The sequence below is a fragment of the Balaenoptera acutorostrata genome, chromosome 15 (genome assembly GCF_949987535.1).
Source record: "Balaenoptera acutorostrata chromosome 15, mBalAcu1.1, whole genome shotgun sequence".
Taxonomy (NCBI): domain Eukaryota; kingdom Metazoa; phylum Chordata; class Mammalia; order Artiodactyla; family Balaenopteridae; genus Balaenoptera; species Balaenoptera acutorostrata.
This window is the reverse complement of record NC_080078.1, coordinates 10,224,074-10,241,987: the sequence shown is the minus strand read 5'-3', so window position 1 is coordinate 10,241,987 and position 17,914 is coordinate 10,224,074. Positions and strand designations below refer to the sequence as shown.

Genomic DNA, 17,914 nt, shown 5'->3' with positions numbered 1-17,914 from the left:
TCGGGGAGGGCAGGACGTCCCTGGTCACATTTTACAGATGGGGACACTTGTTTCAGGCATATAAGTCCCATCCTCCTGCTCAGCCCTCATGGCTGTGGAGGGGAGGGGGTGTCCTTTTTTCTCCTTCTCGTAATAACAATAACAGTTAAGTATAACTTATAAGCACCTACTCTGTGCCAAGCACTGGACTCGGCGCTTTAATACAGAGGTTCTCAAACTTGAGCACCCGTCGGAAACACTTGGTGGACTCGTCAGTTTGCAGGCAGCTGGGGCTCGTCCCGCCCCCAAAGTGCCAGATTCAGCAGGGCTGTGGCTGGGCCTGAGAATGTGCGTTTCTAACGTGCTCTGTCATTTCATCATGATAACAGCCCAGCGAGACAGGTACTATTGGCATCTCCATTTTACAGATGAGGAAACTGAGGCTCAAAGAGGTAGAGATTTGCCCTGGGACACATAGCCATTAAGTAGAGGGGCCAAAATATGGACACAGGTCTTTCTCATGCCCAGCTGTTCCTTTTCTTGTGTTTCCAGTACCCCTAATCCACACTGGGTGGAGGTAGTAGGTGCTCATTAAATGCACGTACCTGATTAGCATGTCTACTCTCTCCCTCCATAGACTCCCCTGGGAGTCCTTTCGGGCATCTCTTGGTCCCAGGCCAAGGATACTGTTCACAGATGACTGGGCAGAGGCCCGGGGTCTGACTGAGTCCGAGCTACCACGCCTTCTGTCCCGCCCCAGCTCCTCGCTCCGACGTGCCCCCCGCAGCCCTGAGCACCCCGACCTGCCCTGGGAAGCTGCCCCTGCATGAGTGACCTCTGTCCCACCCGCCCCAGGCTCGGGAGTCCCAGCAGCAGCTTACCACAGCAGTCTGGGAAGTCTTGGGCAGCGGGGGCCTTGGGCTCAGGCCCGGGCCGGCCGAGGCCCAGGTCACTGGAGGCAAGAGGGCAGGCGGGTGCCTCCTGCTTGAGCTCCCGCACGGTGTGGTTGGCAAGGGCGGTGCTGTACAGGAAGCTGGCCACGGACGAGGAGGTGGCGGTTGGGGGCAGGTCCTGGGGCGGCCCCTTGGGGGCCTGGCCGTGCAGGCCACAGTCCCGAGACCCCTTGGCTATCAGGGAGATGCCGTTCAGCTCCACCAGGGCCTTCGACTCCCGCCCGCCATCCTCGAGCGGCCTGGGTAAAGGAAAGGACACGTGACAGCTTCACCCACCTGTCCCGCCAGGGGTATGTCTTCCCCGAGCCCTCCCTCTGCAGAACACGACAGCCCGTGAAGTATGCAGGACCAGTCCCCATTTTACAGGTCGGGGTGCAGGCCCGGGTCGGGGTGTGACGTGCACAGGGCCACACGGCTGGGCCACCCGAGGACCTGGGCCCTGCCCCCTGGCCTCTGTGCCCCCTCTCCACCAATCGCGTCCTTTCAGCTGCAGCTGATCATCTCGCACCTCCTAACGCATCCCTCCTCCCTGGGCTCGTGCACTGGCCGTGGTGCCCGAGCCCTGACGGACCACGTTCAGCCCTCAGGCTGTTTCCTGGCTGCCCCAGCGATCGGTACCCTCCCCGGCCCAGCCTCCATGACCTCATGGCCCGTCAGTCCCTAATGGAGCCCTCGGCTGACAACCCAAGCAGGCACCCACAATGCGGCTTCCCGCCTCCACGCTTTTGCACGGGCTGTTCCTGATATCTGGAGTGCTGCTGGTGCTATTTCCTCCCCAACCAAGCCTCTCTGCAACACAGAAGCCCCCCGGGAAGACATCCACACCTGGCTCAGAGCATGCTCTGTGACTGAGTTCCTGCCTCACCTCTGCCATCGGACTGGGAGCTCTTACAACCAGGGTCCCCTGTGGGAGTCTGAAGTCCCCTCCCCTCGGGCAGCACAAGCGGACGAGCAGCTGAGCCCGCACGGAAGCAGGTCACCGCCCGGCCCGGCCTGGCCCCCGGGGTCCAGCCACCAGGCCCCGGGCCGCTCCCAGGCGGGCTGCCTCACTCACCTCTTGAGCTTGAAGCGGATCCGGTGGCTGTGCTCCAGGATGGCCATGAGGGCCTTGGGGTCGTACTCGGCCGGCCTCCGGAAGGCCAGGCCCTCGGGCAGCCCCTGCACAGCCAGCAGCCCCGGCTCCCGGAGCAGCCTCTCGTAGGGCAGCGGCACCACGCTGGCCCGGCCCAGGGCCTCGCCTGTGGGAGGGGGTCGAGGAGGGGGCCTAGTATGAGGCGGCAGCCGGGCTGCGGTGAGGGCCGGGCGCGCCCCGGAGCTGGGGCCGTGCTGAGTGACTCCCCGTGGTGCCGGACCCCCAGGAAACAGGACCCCAGAGGCCCCTGCACTGCAAGCCTCCCACAGAATAAGCCCCTGCCGGCGGTGAGGGGGGCGGCAGGGCCTGTGGACAGGGGCCTGCGGCCTGCACCTGAGGGCCGGGGCTGCCCCATCGAGGGGGTTCCCTGCTGCCCCCGCCATTCTCTTCTCCGGGCATCTGGGTGGAGGGGAAAGCAGGCCCCGGGGCTGCGAGCAGGAGGTGAGGAGAGAGGGGTGAGAGAGAGAAACTGCAAGAAAAAAGCCACAGGAAGGAAGGGAAAAGGAAAATGAGAGAGAGGAGGGCAGGTAAGGAAGAGAGGAATGGAGAGGAAGCAGAAGAGAGAGAAGAGACAGGATGAGAAGCTGGTGAGCACGTGGGAAGCGGGGAGGGGAGGGAGGGCCGAGAGTCTGGGCTCACAGACATCTGTTGCCTCCCACCTGGAGCCAGAAGGAAGCCCCTCCCCTCATAGTCACCTCTGATTCTGCCCGAGGCAGGCAAGGGGGGTCGGGGCAGAGTGAGCAGGGGTGCAAGGGGGCTCGGGGCGTGAACCTTGCATCTGGCAAAAGCGTCTGCAGTGGCACAGCCAACCATGCGTGACAAGTCCTCCCGTCCCTGGGGCCAGCATGCCCACCAGGGCCTCCGGGCCCCCTACCCCTCTTGGCCTCCTCCTGACATCTAGACAACGGCAGGAGTCCCCCCACCCCACCCCGACCTTTGCTCCACAGAACCAAAGGCTGCGGTAGGGAAAGGAATAAAGCAAATTAAAAATCATGGGGTGGGACCCTTAGGGCTGGAAGGGACCCGCATGAGGTCACCCAGGGAGTGTGGAGGTCACCACTGGGCCAGAGACTCTGTAATCTGACATTCCCAAGGGAGACCAGGCCTGCCTGTCCCCTCCCCTCCTCCACCCCAAAGGAAGTGCTTGGCTGGGCAGTTAGCCTTCACTCAGTCATTCAACAAACACCCTCTGAGCGCCCACTGTTGCTGGGCTCTGAAGTGCAGGCTAGGAACAGGAGAAAGGGCAGATACAGTCCCTGATCCTGGAGAGCAACCAGGCGAGTGAGGGCACAGGGCACAGTGGGTGCCCAGAGGAGGTCTTAACCCAGCGCAGAGCTAGGGGCTTCCTGGAGCTGAGCCTTAGAGAGCAACGCGGCGTCCACCAGACAGAGGAGGGGAAGGTCAGCCCAAAGGTCACAGCAGGTGTGAAATGAAGCCAGAATGAGCAGGAGGATAGGAGGTGGGTCAGCATGGCTGGAGGGGGCTGGGGACGGGCCGTGGTAGGGTCTGATGCCACGCCCAGGGGGATAGGGAGCCTGAGAAGGCAGTGGAGGGAAGAGCTTTGTGGTCAGACTTGTGCTTCAGGAAGATGCCCTTGGTCACAGGGCAGGTGGGGGCAGCAGGGAGCTGGGCTGGTGGCGAGGAGACGAGGGCAAGCCTGGGGCCTCTTCCAGGCGCGAGGGAGCAGTGAGCAGCGCCAGGGCGGGGTGGTAGGGATGGTGGTTCAGGAAACGGGGCTGGGACGGAAGAGCCATGCCTGGGGATGCAGAATGAGGGAGGGCTGGGGGTGGGGAGAGAAGGAACCCACGCCTTGAGGTTCCGCCCAGGGCCTGTAGTGGGGCAGGAGGGGGCCTCCTCCTCTGGGCAGGGCCGGGGGCTCCCACCCGCCTGGGGGCCCCAAATGGAATGAGGAAGGATCTTACTATAAAGAACATCAAACACCTCCTCTACCATCTTCCGCAGAAGGTACACGTCCGAGCCATGTTCCAGGGCAGACCGTGGGATGTTCCGGCTGCCACCCTCACCCCGAGACACCTTCTTGGGGTGCTCTGCCTCCGGCTCCTTCCACGGGGGCCCTCCTGTGGGACACAGAGCATGCGGGGCCATGGTGAGTACTCATCACACCACCAGCCCAGTGAGCTGGGACGTCCCTGCCCTGTGCTAAGCCCTGTAGCTGGGCACCCAACACGGAGTGCAAGTGGATGAATGAAGGAAGAATAAATGGGCGAGTAAGCCCTGCCCCAACTGCCCTGCCTAGGGCCAGGGCTGCTTACCTCAGAGTTCCCAGTGCCCAGCAGAGGGCATTCGTCCCTGGTCACCTCTAACTTGCTGTGTGACCTTATGCAAGTCCCTTCCCTCTCTGGGCCTCAGTCTGTGAGCTCTCATGAGAGACCAGCTGGGCTGGCTCAGAATGGGGTTCAACAAATGTCTGTTCCATCACCTATTTCTGTTCTTTTTTTAATATTTATTTATTTATTATTTATTTACTTTGGCTGTGCTGGGTCTTAGTTGCAGCACGCAGGATCTTTAGGTGCGGCATGTGGACTCTTAGTTGTGGCATGCATGCGGGATCTAGTTCCCCAACAAGGGATTGAACCCGGGCCCCCTGCACTGGGAGCATGGAGTCTTAGCCACTGGACCACCAGGGAAGTCCTCCATCACCTATTTCTGAATTAACCAGTTGAGGCCCTAGTTTTCTGCTCTGCCAAATGGGGAGACGATGGGGACCCCACCAGGAGGCTGAGGGACTGGGAAGAGGCAGGTTCATGCCAGGCTGGGCCAGGGTGGGGGCCTGGGAGTGTCAGTGGATCCCTGGGTTGGGAAGATGCTAGGAACTGCACTGGAAAGGGGATGAGAAGAGGGCTTGGGGGCGCCCCTCCCAGGTTGGAGTGTGCTCTCCTCCCGGACCTGAGAAGCTTGAAATAAACCAGCCAAGTTCCCGGTGCTATAAATAGCAGCTCTGCCTGGCTCTGGGAAGCCAGGTGCACCTTCCCCAGGCCCCAGTCTGGCTCCCAGCCTGGCCATCTAGGGCCACAGGACCCTGCCACTGCCCACCCTACACCGGTCCAGCCCCTTGCCCAACCTTGGAGAGGGTACAGGTTTTGAGGGCCGGGTGGGAGAGGGGGCTGGCTGGGGAAGCGGCTGGACCCCAGTAACGATATGCCCCAGCACGGGCGGAGGGGGGACAGCCTTCCAAGAAATGGCTGATCCCAGGGTCGAGGCCCAGGCAGGGGTCGGGTAATGAAAATGGTAATAACGGTGAGGAAAACAACAGCTGGCGTGTAGTGAGTGTGAACTAAGTGCCAGGCATTGTTCTAAGTGCTCGCCATGTATGAATTCGTTTAATCCTCAGACCGACCCAGGAGAGGGTAGCACTGTCCTCCCCTCTCACAGATGAGGAGGCTGAGGCCCAGCAGGCAGCAGCTGGCAGAGCCAGGATGTGGCCCCAGGGGTCTGACTCTAGGGCCTGCTCTTAACCCCAAGATCTCTGAGTCCCAACATCTGGGCTAGAATGCCCGCCCAGGCTCTAACCCCATAGGACTTCATCCACCATGAAAGGGAAAGCGACCTGCCTTGGGAGCTCACCGCCAAGCTGGGGCACAGGCGTGGATGGAAGTTCAGGGCACAGGAAGCTGCAAGGGGTGGGGGGCAGTCAAGCATGGGCGCTGGGGCGGAGGGGCACCGATGGGGCCAGGAGCGGGAGGGATGTCAGTCTGGAGGCTGGGGAGGCATCTGCCAGGCAGAGGGGAGGAGTGAGGGCCTTCCAGGTGGGGAACAGCAGGGACAAAAGGCAGTGGTGAGCAGGGACACACAGAGCCGGGGAACGTGCACTTTAGCACAGTGCAGCCTGGTGAGCACCAGGGATGCTGGGAGGAGAGAATGCAGAGGCCGGGGCTGCTTATGAGGGGCCCTGAAGGCCTAGGTAGCATTGAAGAGTTGGGGGATTCAGAATGACCCCTCTGCCTCGGGGCTCCCGGCTCACAGCTCTGAGTGCTGGTGCTGGTTTCTTCCAGGAGCGACCAGGACCCCTTGGCAGGGGTCCCGGGGGTGCCCATGCTACGTCCCTCGTTTTTTTTTTTTTTTGGCTGCGCCACGTGGCATGTGGGATCTTAGTTCCCTAACCAGGGCTTGAACCCGCGTCCCCTGCATTGGAAGCGCGGAGTCTTAATCACTGGACCTCCAGGGAAGTCCCTGCATCCCCCCTGTTTTGAAAGGGTGCAGCCGAAAGAGCAAACTCCACCTCCATCACTCGTCAGCTGTGTGTCCCCTGGTTACACTCACTGCATCTCATTTTCTCGTTTGTAGACCGGTGATGACTGTTTCCCGAGCCTGCTGGGAACAGTAAACAGCACCAGCACGTGGCCCAGCCTGCGGCTCCGTTTATCACATCATCCTTAACTGCTCCCGTTTCTAGAGCATTTCCTACGTGCTGGACAAGTCCTCAGTCACTTCAGCCCCACGGGCCACCAGGAGGCGGCTCCAAGATTCTGCTACTGTAACAGGGTCAGTGCCAGCCTCTGACGTCAGGGTAATAAGTGAGTTAGTGCTTAAAGGGTGTCGCACACAACAGGCGCTCAGTAAGTATTAGCTGAGCACGTGCACTCGGTCCCTGCATCAGGGACGCGCAGGAACTGGGCCACAGCACTGGGCCTCAGTGTCCCCTTCTGTCCATGAGCACACGGAGGCAGCTGGGTCTGGCCTGCCCAGAGTCTCTATCGGCCGAGGGGCTGCTGTGTGACTCCAACAAAAACTGTGGCCGCCCCTGATGACGCCACATTGGGAAGCTTGCACCAGCCCCTCCTGCCCAGTGCCTCCTCCCACACAGGGCCACCCGGTGTTGCTCCAGGGACCCAGCAAAGCGCCAGAGCTCCTCCCCTCAGGGACGGTGGGGACTGGCCCTCCGGAGCCCCGGGTACTCACGGCAGAACCTGAGGAAGTCTGACTGCAGCTCCTTGCGTGCGTTCAGGAACATCCTGCCCTTCTCGGTGCCGAGCACGAAGGCGCTCTCGTCATGCACAGCGACACAGGCCACTTCTGCGTTCAGCTTGGAGAGCGCTGAGCACTGCAGGGGGAGCAGGGATGTGAGCCGGGGGAAGGACCCCCCCACTCCGGACACCCCCAGTGCCAGCTTTGGGGGGTGGGAGGTGAGCTCCCAGCTGCCCGAGATCCCACCAGCAGCTCCAGGGAGAGGTCACCCTCCCAACGTTCTGGGTCTTAGACTGCAGTGGGAATGAACCAACGACACCCACAGAGCTTGGCCAAGGTCAGGGGAAGAAGACAAGGTTACAGGGGCTGGAGGAGGACAAAGGCACACGTGGCCTGTGCCCCTTCCTCCTCCCAGGCCCTCCTTGCTCTGGGGTGGGCTTCCTGCCTCAGGCCTGGCCCCAGCCTCAGGGATGATCCTATCCTGGGTGCTCTCCAAGTCCTGGATGAGGAGGTGGGATGGGTCCCAGGAGAATCAAGGCTCAGACAGATCCACGCTTCAATCCTGCATCAGCCTCTTCCTGCAAGTCATGCCCTTCTCTGGGCCCCAATTTCCAAATCTGCAGAATGCGGGCAAGCAGCCCAGCTCCCAGAGTTGCAATGGGCTTGTTGTGGGGATTCAATGGGGCGTGGTTGGTGGGAAAAAATCTGTAAACCGGGGCATCCCGTGTGGGCATGAGGCAAAGAGGTTCTTTTTGCAGCCCCAGAGTTGAGATTGGCAGGCCCACTGCACAGGAAGCCCTAACACAGGGGGCCCTGCGACCAAGACCACCAGCATCTCAGGCCTACTTCACTGGGAAAACCCTGCCCGCAAAGCTCATGGCATACGGTCGGTGCCTGATAAATGCTGGTTTTTCTCTGAGTTAGCGCTCTGTGGACAGTCGGGAGGTCTGGCTTCTAATCGCAGTTCCACTGCTGTGTGATCTAGGACAGGTTCTACAACCTCTCTGGGCCGTGATCACGCCTTTAGTGCCAGCTCCGGCTTGGAGTCGCTCCGGTGAGGAAGCTGGGGACATCTCAGGGCCAGCAGGACTGTCCCCTGGGAGCTCCTGGGGTGGGGGGGGAAGGTGTTCATTTCCTGCTCTCTAAGATTAAAACCAAACCCCACTGCTCCCTTGCCCTGTGGCAACACTGTATAACAAAGAAGACAAACAGATTCAGCTGTTTCCAAGGAGTGGCCAGCAGAGCTGGAGGACAGCCTTCCCTGCGCTGCATGGTCACTTCTCAGCTGAAGAAGCTGAGGCCACAGCAGGGAGTAGCCGCACCCAAAGGCACAGAGAATGGGGGTCGGGAGGAAATGCCCGGAAAAGGGTCTGAGACTGGGCGGGGGGAGGCGATGAACGGACAGCACTTTGGCCCCAATCCTCCTGCAGACCGCCTGAGGACCCGGCCCCAGGCCCGCTGGGTGCCGGCGTTAAGTCACTGCCAAGTAAGTGCCGCTGTCACCCACGAGGTCCCTTAGGAAACCTGTAAAGGCCTTGTCGCAGGGTGGGGGGAGCCTGTCTTGTTCATGCCACCAGGACAGCTACAGGGTCACTGGCTCCTCCAAGGAGCCTCTGAAACACCCTCTAGACCAGCAGTGGACCCTGGAATTTCTGCAATGATGAAAATGTTCTATTTCTACACTGTCTGATACCATAGCCACTAGCCACGTGTGGCCACTGAGCTCTTGAAATGAAGCTAGTGTGATGGAGTAACTGAATTGTTTAATTTTCACAAATTACAATTTAAGTATCAATTGTCACATGTGGCTAGTGCCTAGTGGCTGTGGCATTGGCCATCGCTGCCTGTGTCAACTGTACCTCCACCACCACACCAAGCTAACACTGCTACTGGCAGAGGGCTGAGCTCCTGGGGCCCCCCTCCTCATGAAGGCCACTCTGTACAGGGGAGGGGTCAAACCCAGCTGGCCTTCCCAGGGGTGTCTACCACCTCTGCCCCAAATACCACCTAAGCAGCCCTTGAGCTGCCTGTAGCTGGAATAGCCTGAAGGGAGGCCCTTTGTCCTTGGGAAACTGTAGACTTTGCCCCTGGGAGCCCACTTTAAAAACTGATCATGCTGTGTGACATCAGGCAAAGTACTGCCCTCTCTGAAGTTCAACTTCACTGAACCAAAATGCAGGGGGTGCAGCTAACTGATGCCAGACAGATTTTTTTTTTTTTTAAAGACACCTGCCTACCCTCTATCACAGAACTTGCCCCAGGAAAAGTCTACAGAAAAATGACATTATTATTTTCTCTCTCTCTTTTTTTTTTTTTTTGGCTGAGCCATGCGGCTTGTGGGATCTTAGTTCCCCTACCGGGGATCAAACCCGGGCCCTTGGCAGTGAAAGCTCTGAGTCCTAACCGCTGGACCGCCAGGGAATTCCCTATTATTTTCTCATTTGGGATAAACTGCTATAGGTTTAGGTATGGAGGCAAGGGTGTCAGAGGAGTGATGCAGTTACAGCCCTGGCTTTAACAACGGGGGTGACAGCTCTCTAATGAATCACTGTGACACATTACCCTCCACGTGACCTGCTGGGAGGGAGACTTGTGACCATCCCAGGGATGGGACTTCAACTGTAAGAGGTGATGAAACGAAGACGGGGTGAGGGGGCGAGGGGGCGGGGGCTGGAGTTCCACACACTTGACCTCACTTAAGCCTCCCACCCACGGCGTCGGCAGAGAGGCCTTGTGGCAGATGGGGACACTGAGGCCCAGGTCGGCGAGGGCTCCTGTGAGCGGCAGAGGTTACAAAGGCTGGCTGCCCCACTCCTCCAGGGGCGGGCAGGGGCACTCACCATGGAATCTAAGGCAGACACGAGGCTGGTGATGATCTCGTCTTTGCGGGCGATGGCGGAGTTCCAGCGGTCAGGCCCACAGCCGTTTGTGGGGACGTCGCAGCGCTTTCCCAGCAAGGCCATGGTCGCCTGGATGGAGGAAAGGAGGAGGCGGAGGTGGCCGTGGGCCATAGGGCGCGGCACACGTGGCGGCTGCCCCCACCGCTAACCCGCCAGGCCCCCGGGATCACCAAGGCCACCTCTACCTCCCAGGTGGGACAAATCAAGAGCTGGCCTTCTCTTCACCTAAGGGTCTTATACGCATGATGGGGTTTGAGCTTTGACAGGCCTGGACACACAGCAGCCTGCACACGGCCTGTACACGGTGTGGGAACAGACAGCAGGAAAACAGAGGGGGGTGCCCCAGGGCATGTCTCCCCAAGTCTGCACCCCAGAGCCAAACCCACAAGCAGTCTGTCTGGCAGGCCCTGAATCCAACTCTCCCCATGCACATCCCTCTGGTCATGGCCCTCCCTTGCTCACACACCCTCCATAGCTCCCTACTGCCCACATTAGCTCTTGACTCCTCAGCTTGGTATTCAAGGTTCTAGACTCTTGTCCCTCGCCTCAACTCCTCCTTATACCCCATGCTCTAGGCACTCTAAGTGTCACCATCCTCCAAACATACGGACATCCTTCACGGTTCCTCAGCTGTCACCAGTTCTGTTCTCCCTGAGTGCCCTCCCTGGCCCCTTCGGCATCTACTGACTGCCCCCTTAGCTTTTAACTGTCACCTCTGCTGGGAAGGTGCCCCGGATTGCCCCACCTCCTGCCCCTTCCTGCCCAGGCTGGGCAGGTGTCCCTGGCCTCCCACCTGTCCCCGAGCCCCCCCATCACAGCTGTGTATCAAGTCACATGCTCCCCGGGGGAAGGCCACCACCCCAAGGCCGTGGAGCTTCGGTCTACTTCCTGGCTTCCAGGACTGAATCTCAGAGGTGCAGAGAGATACCACGGGGCAGAGGCCCCTTCATCTCAGATGAGGTTTCCCCAACACAGGACGTTGCCCCTCGTCATGAGGTTCCCGGAGGACAGAGCTGTATCCTCCCCCCTTGCTGAGGCGCCCTCAGATCAGGGCGTCATATCGGGGCTACACCAGGCAGGGAACAAGTCTGCTGGCCCTGTATTACCCAGCCGGGCCTGGACCCCACTAGATACAAAGGTCAGCCTCCCTTGGTCCCCGATCCATCCTGCTCCTCCCTTTCCTGACCCCAGGAATCAGGTCCAGGGGGCCCACCCACAGGATGACCCAGTGCCAGCATCTTCCTATGGGGCAGCTGTCCCCTCACCAATCCAAGCAAAGGAGAGGGTAGAGGGCAGAGGCAGGAATGCTCAGTTTCCCTCCCCGGGCTCAGACCCTCTAGTGCTCCATGCAAGGGCCCCAGGTGGCCAGTTCAGGGGCGGGAGCGAGGAACAGAGCTGCAGGCATCAGAGGAAGCCTGTGAGTCCTGCCCTCCCTGCTTCTTAGGGGTAAAGGAGTCTGTGCATGCAACTGGGGTTGGGGGTCGGAGGTCCTGGGCAGGTGACGGCTGGGCCTGGCACCTAATACAGTGCCAAGTCCATAGTGTCTTCTGCCACCACAGATGCCCGCTGGACTGTAAGCTCTACGAGGGCAGGGACCGGTCTGCCAATCACTGCTGCACCCCCAGTGTCCAGCTCAGTGTAGTCCAAACCACAGACTGTAGCCTTTTAGCGGGTTGTAAAGTCGATGACACGGAACAGCAATCAGAGCACGTCACACATAACAAGGTGAGACGCATCCAATGACAGAGATGGAAACATTCAAAGGAATTAGGGATGCACCAGAGCTTGGCTCTGGACTCCGTCCTGGCCCAAGTTGGCTACTTGGCTGTAGATAAATACTGATTTTAATAACAGGCCAGGGACTTCCCTGGTGGCACAGTGGTTAATAATCTGCCTGCCAATGCAGGGGACACGAGCCTGGTCTGCGAAGATCCTCCATGCTGTGGAGCAACTAAGCCCGTGCGCCACAACTACTGAGTCCGTGTGCTGCAACTACTGAAGCCTGCATGCCTAGAGCCCAGGCTCCGCAATAAGAGAAGCCACCGCAATGAGAAGCCCGTGCACCACAACGAAGAGTAGCCCACGCTCGCCGCAACTAGAGAAAAGCCGGCACGCAGCAACGAAGACCCAACACAGCCAAAAATAAATAAAATAAAATAAATTAATTAAAACAAAACAAAACAAACAAACAAAAAAAACAACTGGCCAGGTCAGCAGTTGGCCAAAATGTGTATGGGTTCACTTCTAAATGTTTATAAAATGTATTTCTTCTCCTAGGTTGCCTTATTTATTTATTTATTTTTGGCCGTGCCGCCTGCACGTGGGATCTTAGTTCCCCGACCAGGGATCCGAACCTGTGCCCCCTGCAGTGGAAGTGTGGAGCCCTAACCACTGGACCACCAGGGAAGTCCCGGTTGCCTTATTTTTAATAAAAGCTTGAAACCCACGTTATTAAGGGATGCTGAGGGTATGACAGGCCCCGGATGGGACCTGCTAACGGACCAAGCATCAGCCTGGGGCCTTCTGTGGCACGAAGCCCAATCGCAGGTCTGTTGCATGGCCAGCTGAGAGGTTTGCCTGCCTGGGGCGCGTGAAGTCTTGCCCCCTCCCCTCAGCCACCCCCTGCACCCCAGTCCCTTGAGCCACTTCCAGAAAGGCCTCAGGCTGCCAGCCTCCCAGCTGCTGGAGCCCAAATCGAATCAGGGCAAAGCAGGAGGCACCAGACAGCGCTCCAGCCCTGGCCTCCGGTCGCCCCAGACGGCTCCTGGCTCCTTCCGGCAAAGGTCCTAATCCATTTAGGAAGGAGCCAGGGACTCAGGGAGGGAGGAGGAGGGGGCCGGGCTGTGGGCCATCCCCTGACTCCGGTCCATCTGGGCTCCCAGGCCGCTCTGTCTGCAGCCGGAGCCCAAGGAGGCCGAGCCCTAGGCAGGTGGGTGCGTTTGGGTAGGAGGGCAGGAGAAGACCCTCCCGGGCCTCGGAGAGAGGGGCAGGTCCCCGTGGCTGGAGCTGCTGCGGGTGGAACAGGGGGGCCAGAGCGCTGGGCTGGGAGCCACGAGCCGTGAACCACGCACACGGTGAGACCCAGGCCTGGGGCTGCCAGGACCACATTGGACCAACCACCTAAACCCCCCGTTTTCTCATTTGTAAGGTGGAGCTACTTCTAATCTGAAAACGAGGGAGAAGAAAACCACCCAATGAAACCAACAAACGACACAGAACAGAGCGCAAAGTATGCGAGTTAACCAGGAGGCAAGTGCCCAAAAAACGAACAGGAGAAAGTCCCCAGAGGGAGTGGATGGCAAGAAGAGAGGCCACTGCCTGAGCGGTCACACATGCCACACACCAGCAAGCCGAGGACAAGGGGCCGGGCGAGGCTGGAGGCAGCTAAGGGCTGCTCTGTGTCACCTGAGAGAGGATATCAGAAGTGACATCCTGGGTGACGGGTGGCTGGCGCCTGACCTGGGGCACAAGTGGCCAGGAAGCCCTCAGTGACAAGGGACTTCACCCACCCCCGGGTTCCTGGGGGGGTGAGGCCTACGAGGGCCGAGAGGCAGCAGGGAGCTGGGAGTATCCCTCCCCAAACCCTTCTCCCAGGGCTGCCCAGGGCCACACACCTGGCTTCCCCCCCACCTCCCGGCCACGTCCCTCCTGGCACTGACCGCTGACCACTGGAGGGCCCTGGGCCCTCTTCTCAACCCCGTCCAACTCCCTCCCTCGCTGCGAGGCAATCTCGCGGCTTCCATGTCACCTGTATACTGGTGACTCTCCGTTTCTCTCTCCCCTCCCCCGGCTCCTGAGATGCTACCTCCTCCCCGTCTCCTGTTCAACGTCTAACAAGCAACCCAAACGGAACACAGCCCGCGTTTCCCCGCTCAGATCCGCTCCTCTCCTGCCATCAGCTCAGATGCAGGCTGACACTGAGGCCTCACCCCCGGCTCTCTTCTCCCACGTCCCTGAAACAATCCAGGGAGAGTCCTGCGAGCTCGGCTCCAGGATGCACCCAGGTCTGCCCGCTTCTCGCCGCCTCCCTGTCCAGGCCACCATCCTCGCTCACCCACGTGGGGACAGTGGCCCGTCACTAACCTCCCTGCCCTCCTCCTGCCCCCACGGTCCCCCCGCAAACAGCTGCCACATCAGTCTCACGTGGCGCTCCCGCTAAGAAGCTTCCAGGGGGTTCCCACCGCAGGCAGAATGCCACCTCCCCACGCTGCAGGCCCGTGTGACCTGGGCCTGTCTGCCCTCCCCGCTCTGTGCTGGGCTCCAGCATTGCCCTCTTTCTGTCCCCAAAACACACTGTGTGCTCCCTTCTGGGGCCTCGGACTCGCGGCTCCTCCTGCGCGGAAGGCTCTGCCCGGTCCCCGTCTCCTCCCGCTGCCCCCTTCGCCCCATCAGGCCTCAGCCCAACCACCGGGTCCTCTGCGCCTTCCCTGACCCCGCAGCCAGGCGGCAGCCCCCACCCCTTGCCCTCCTCTCTTCGTTTATTTCCTTCATAACATCCGAAGTGACCTGTTCACGTGCTTCCTGCCAGATTTCCCCACCTGGAATGTGGCTCTGGGAGACCAGAGGCTGCCAGGTTTACCATATTTTCACTGCCTTGAGCACCTGCTTGGGTTTTCAGGGACACTCAACAAATAGTCGGGGAAACGGGGACTTCCCTGGCCGTCCAGTGATTAGGACTCTGAGCTTCCACTGCAGAGGGCACGGGTTCGATCCCTGGTCAGGGAAACTAAGATCGGGGAGCTAAGATCCCGCAGGCCGCGTGGAGTGGCCAAAAACAAAAATATCTGGGGAACTGACAACAAGTGTGATGGTCAGCCACTTTGGGTGGGAGCCAGGATGTTTGCAAGCTATAAGCAGGGTGGTCTGACAACGCTGGCCTTGCCTGGCTCTCAAAATAAAAAGGTAACGTGGGGGATTGCAACTTTGGATGTATTTGGATCACGAAGGAGGAACAGTCCAGGAACTGAAAATGAGGGAGGCTGCTGGGTCGGACAGGTGTCCTGCACAGGTGCTCCTCCAAGTGCGGTCCCAGGACCTGCAGCAGCAGCACCGCCTCGACGCCTGTCAGAACGTGAGCCGCCTTCCTTGCTATATCATCACTCCATCACAGACGGTAGTGAGCGTGAGCTCCGTCCATCTGTCCCTCTGTCACCAAGCCCGGTCCTCTCCCGTCAACATGCACCATGAGGACTGTACTCCCCACACCTGCCAGGACGCGGGGAGCAGGAAGACCGGCCGATCGAATCTACAGCTGATGCTCAGCCAGGCTGAACAGCTCGCCCTGGTTTGCCTGGGACCTTCCTGCGTTTAGTACAGAAACCCCTTAGTCCCAGGCAAAGCAGGATGGTGGGTCTCCCCATGACACAGGGACCAGCAGAACCGGGAGCCCAAATGCCCCTCTCGGCCACTGAGGACAAGGACAGACACCAATAAGGAAGGCAAAGCCATGGACATTAGGTCCTGCCCTTGGGTCCAAAATATCCAATTTCACTTAGAGATGAGAGGCAGGCTTGGGGGCTCCTCAGGGGAGGGGACAAAGGGGGAGGGTCTCCCAGAGGAGGAAGCAGGGCTGTTTCATCCAGGAGATCCCAGGAGGGGAGGAAGCCACTCTCTTGATGTGTTTGAAGGTCACACGGGGACCGGAGGGGACAACCTTGTTTTATGAAGCCCCAAAACGCAGAGCTGGGGCAGGTGGAGGGAAGATCTGGGTCCCCGGTCTGCAGGGACACTGCTGTGAGACACCTGCCCCATCACCCGGCTTTCCAGCCTCCCTTTGCCCATCTGTGAGTGAGGCGAGCAGGTGGCCCAGCTGCCGCCAACACCTGCCGGTCCAGCTCCCAGCTTCCTGGGGCCCACCCCCTAGAAGCCCTGAGGTGACAAGTCTACCTCAGGCCCTGGACGCTGTATTTTTCAGCCCCTGGGAGATTCTGACACGCAGTCAGGTACAGGGCCTGGACGATCTCTGGGGATGTTTCCAAGCAACTCAGTTTTTCTGCCCGCCGCCTGCCTCCTACACTTGTCCGGGATTCCTGGCCCAGACAGTGGCAGCTTTGCCGGCCACCGAGAGGTGGAGGCCTTCCCGGTCCCTGAGCCAAAGATTAGCTGAGTGCTGTGTCCATGGCTGAGTCACCGCTGCCCCAACTCAAAGCAGACTTGCCCCCGGGAGGGAGGCCCCCATGGCAGTCGGGCCCAGAAAGGCCACTCCCCCGGGCCCTGGGCGAGGGTGAGGAGACAGCACTTGGGCTGGGGTTTCCAATCCTAAACACCCCACACTGGGCCACTGAGAGGCTAAGGGGGGACTGTCCTGGAACTTGTTCTTACTGCTGCCCATGGCCTGGGCCCTTGGGAAGACAGGTGCTCACTCTGGAGGGAACCTGACCTCCCCCAATGACAGGGGGCCCCGCAGGAGAAGTGGATGGAGCTGATGGGGGGGGGGTGGAGGGGAGAAGGGTGTGTAGGCAAAAAATCAGGGCTGCAGATAAACCTCCCAGCTCAACCCATAAAAACCCCCCTTTCCCCACCCACCATCCTAGACGCCCCCTTCATCCAGGGGTTCAGCACCCCGCACGCCCCTTCCCTCCTTGCCCTGCTTCCCCTGCCAGCTCCCTCTTCCTCTCCCTGGCTGAAGAGCCATCCTCTTGCCCACCTCCCCTGGGAGTGCCTGTTTACGAGCACGCTGACACCTGTGACCTCCACCCCTGGAGCGCAGCAGGATGGAGGGAACTGGGTCCATTTTAAGGGTGAAAAAAACAAGTCCCAGAGGCTGCACATTTTTGCTCAAAGTCAGTGATGAAGCCAGGATGAGATCAGGGACATCTGACACTCCCAGTCCCTTCTCTTTTTGCTCCTTGGCGCAGGACTCCTAATTCAGAGGAACGGGGCTAAGGGTGGAACCCCAGGCACGGTGACAGGACAGCCAGGTGGCTGAGGAGACTGGTGGGCTGGCCCCACTCCTGGCTGGAGCCGGGCAGACAGGAACCAGGGCAGGGCTTGTGCACTTGACCACAGGAGCCCAGGCGCTGGCCCTCCACACCATGAGCCCAGGGACTCGGGGCCGCACGCAGAGGACACGCAAAGTGGGCCAGAGCCAGAACAGCAGGTGCCCAGGGGAGGGAGGGAAGAAGCCACAACACTGCTCCCCAGGTGCCCAGGACTGGTTAGGCCACGATGCACGGTTAATTCTCACAACCACCCTCATCCTACAGAGAAGGATTTCGAGTTTCAAGCGTCCCAAAGCCAGGATGTGGCAAAGCCAGGACCTGAGTCCAGATCACGCCGACTAATCCCGGTTCCTTCCACCCCACGACGCAGCCTTCAACTCACTTCCCTCTGGAGCAGCGACAGATCGAGGGGCTCAGCCCGGCTGGCAGAGAAGGGGGTCCACCCTGCACCCTGCTTCCCTGCCCGTGGGACCCCAGGGCAGGCGCAGGTAAGGAAACTCCTGCCAGGAGGGTATATGTCTCCTTCCTGGGCCTGCAGGAAGCGAGCCTGTCCCCAGAGCCCAGGGCCACCTTTTACAGGTTCCTTCCCTGGACAGTGGCCCAGCTGGGAATCCCACATCCCTCAAGTCTCCCCAGGGGTTGAGGAGTACGTGTTGAAAGAGGCAGAAGTGTGAGTGAGCATTCATGTGTCAGCATGGGGATGGGTAAAAAAAAGAGAGTGTGTGTATGACACACACAGAACAAGAGTAGCCACCCGTCAGAGTGAGACCAGGAGGCCTGGCCTCACCAGGCTGGGGAGGGTCACTTGTCCCTGCTGGCTTGGGGGTGAACCAAGAAACAAACGCCACCCGCCCTCCTGCGAGCGGCCTATCTAGGGGGTGGCGAGCAACGGGCTACCCACGGGCCGGGTCTGCAGCAGCCCAAGCCCTCCTCCCACGTGCCGGCACGTCCGGGTCCCCCAGTATCAGGGGCACATGTGTTGGGCGCCCCTCCTTCCTTTCCACACACATTTGTTGAACCCCGAGGGCTACACTGGGTGCTTATCAGCCACCCAGCAAGGCCACACTGGGAAGAACAGAGAGC

General features: G+C 60.0%; 1 protein-coding gene across 4 annotated transcripts in view; it reads right to left on the bottom strand.

Moving 5' to 3' along the window:
* GTF2IRD1 (GTF2I repeat domain containing 1) overlaps positions 1-17,914 on the bottom strand; it is a 113,763-nt gene that overhangs the window by 68,351 nt on the left and 27,498 nt on the right. For 3 of the 4 annotated variants that reach the window (XM_057529778.1, XM_057529779.1, XM_057529781.1), the window contains exons 2-6: positions 9,831-9,959; positions 6,985-7,126; positions 3,987-4,142; positions 1,987-2,170; positions 861-1,171 (exon numbers count right to left, since the gene is read on the bottom strand). In XM_057529778.1, coding sequence (XP_057385761.1) covers positions 861-1,171; positions 1,987-2,170; positions 3,987-4,142; positions 6,985-7,126; positions 9,831-9,953 — 916 coding nt within the window. In that variant the 5' untranslated portion in view covers positions 9,954-9,959. The remainder of the gene's footprint in view (positions 1-860; positions 1,172-1,986; positions 2,171-3,986; positions 4,143-6,984; positions 7,127-9,830; positions 9,960-17,914) is intronic. The other variant, XM_057529780.1, reaches the window with a different exon arrangement.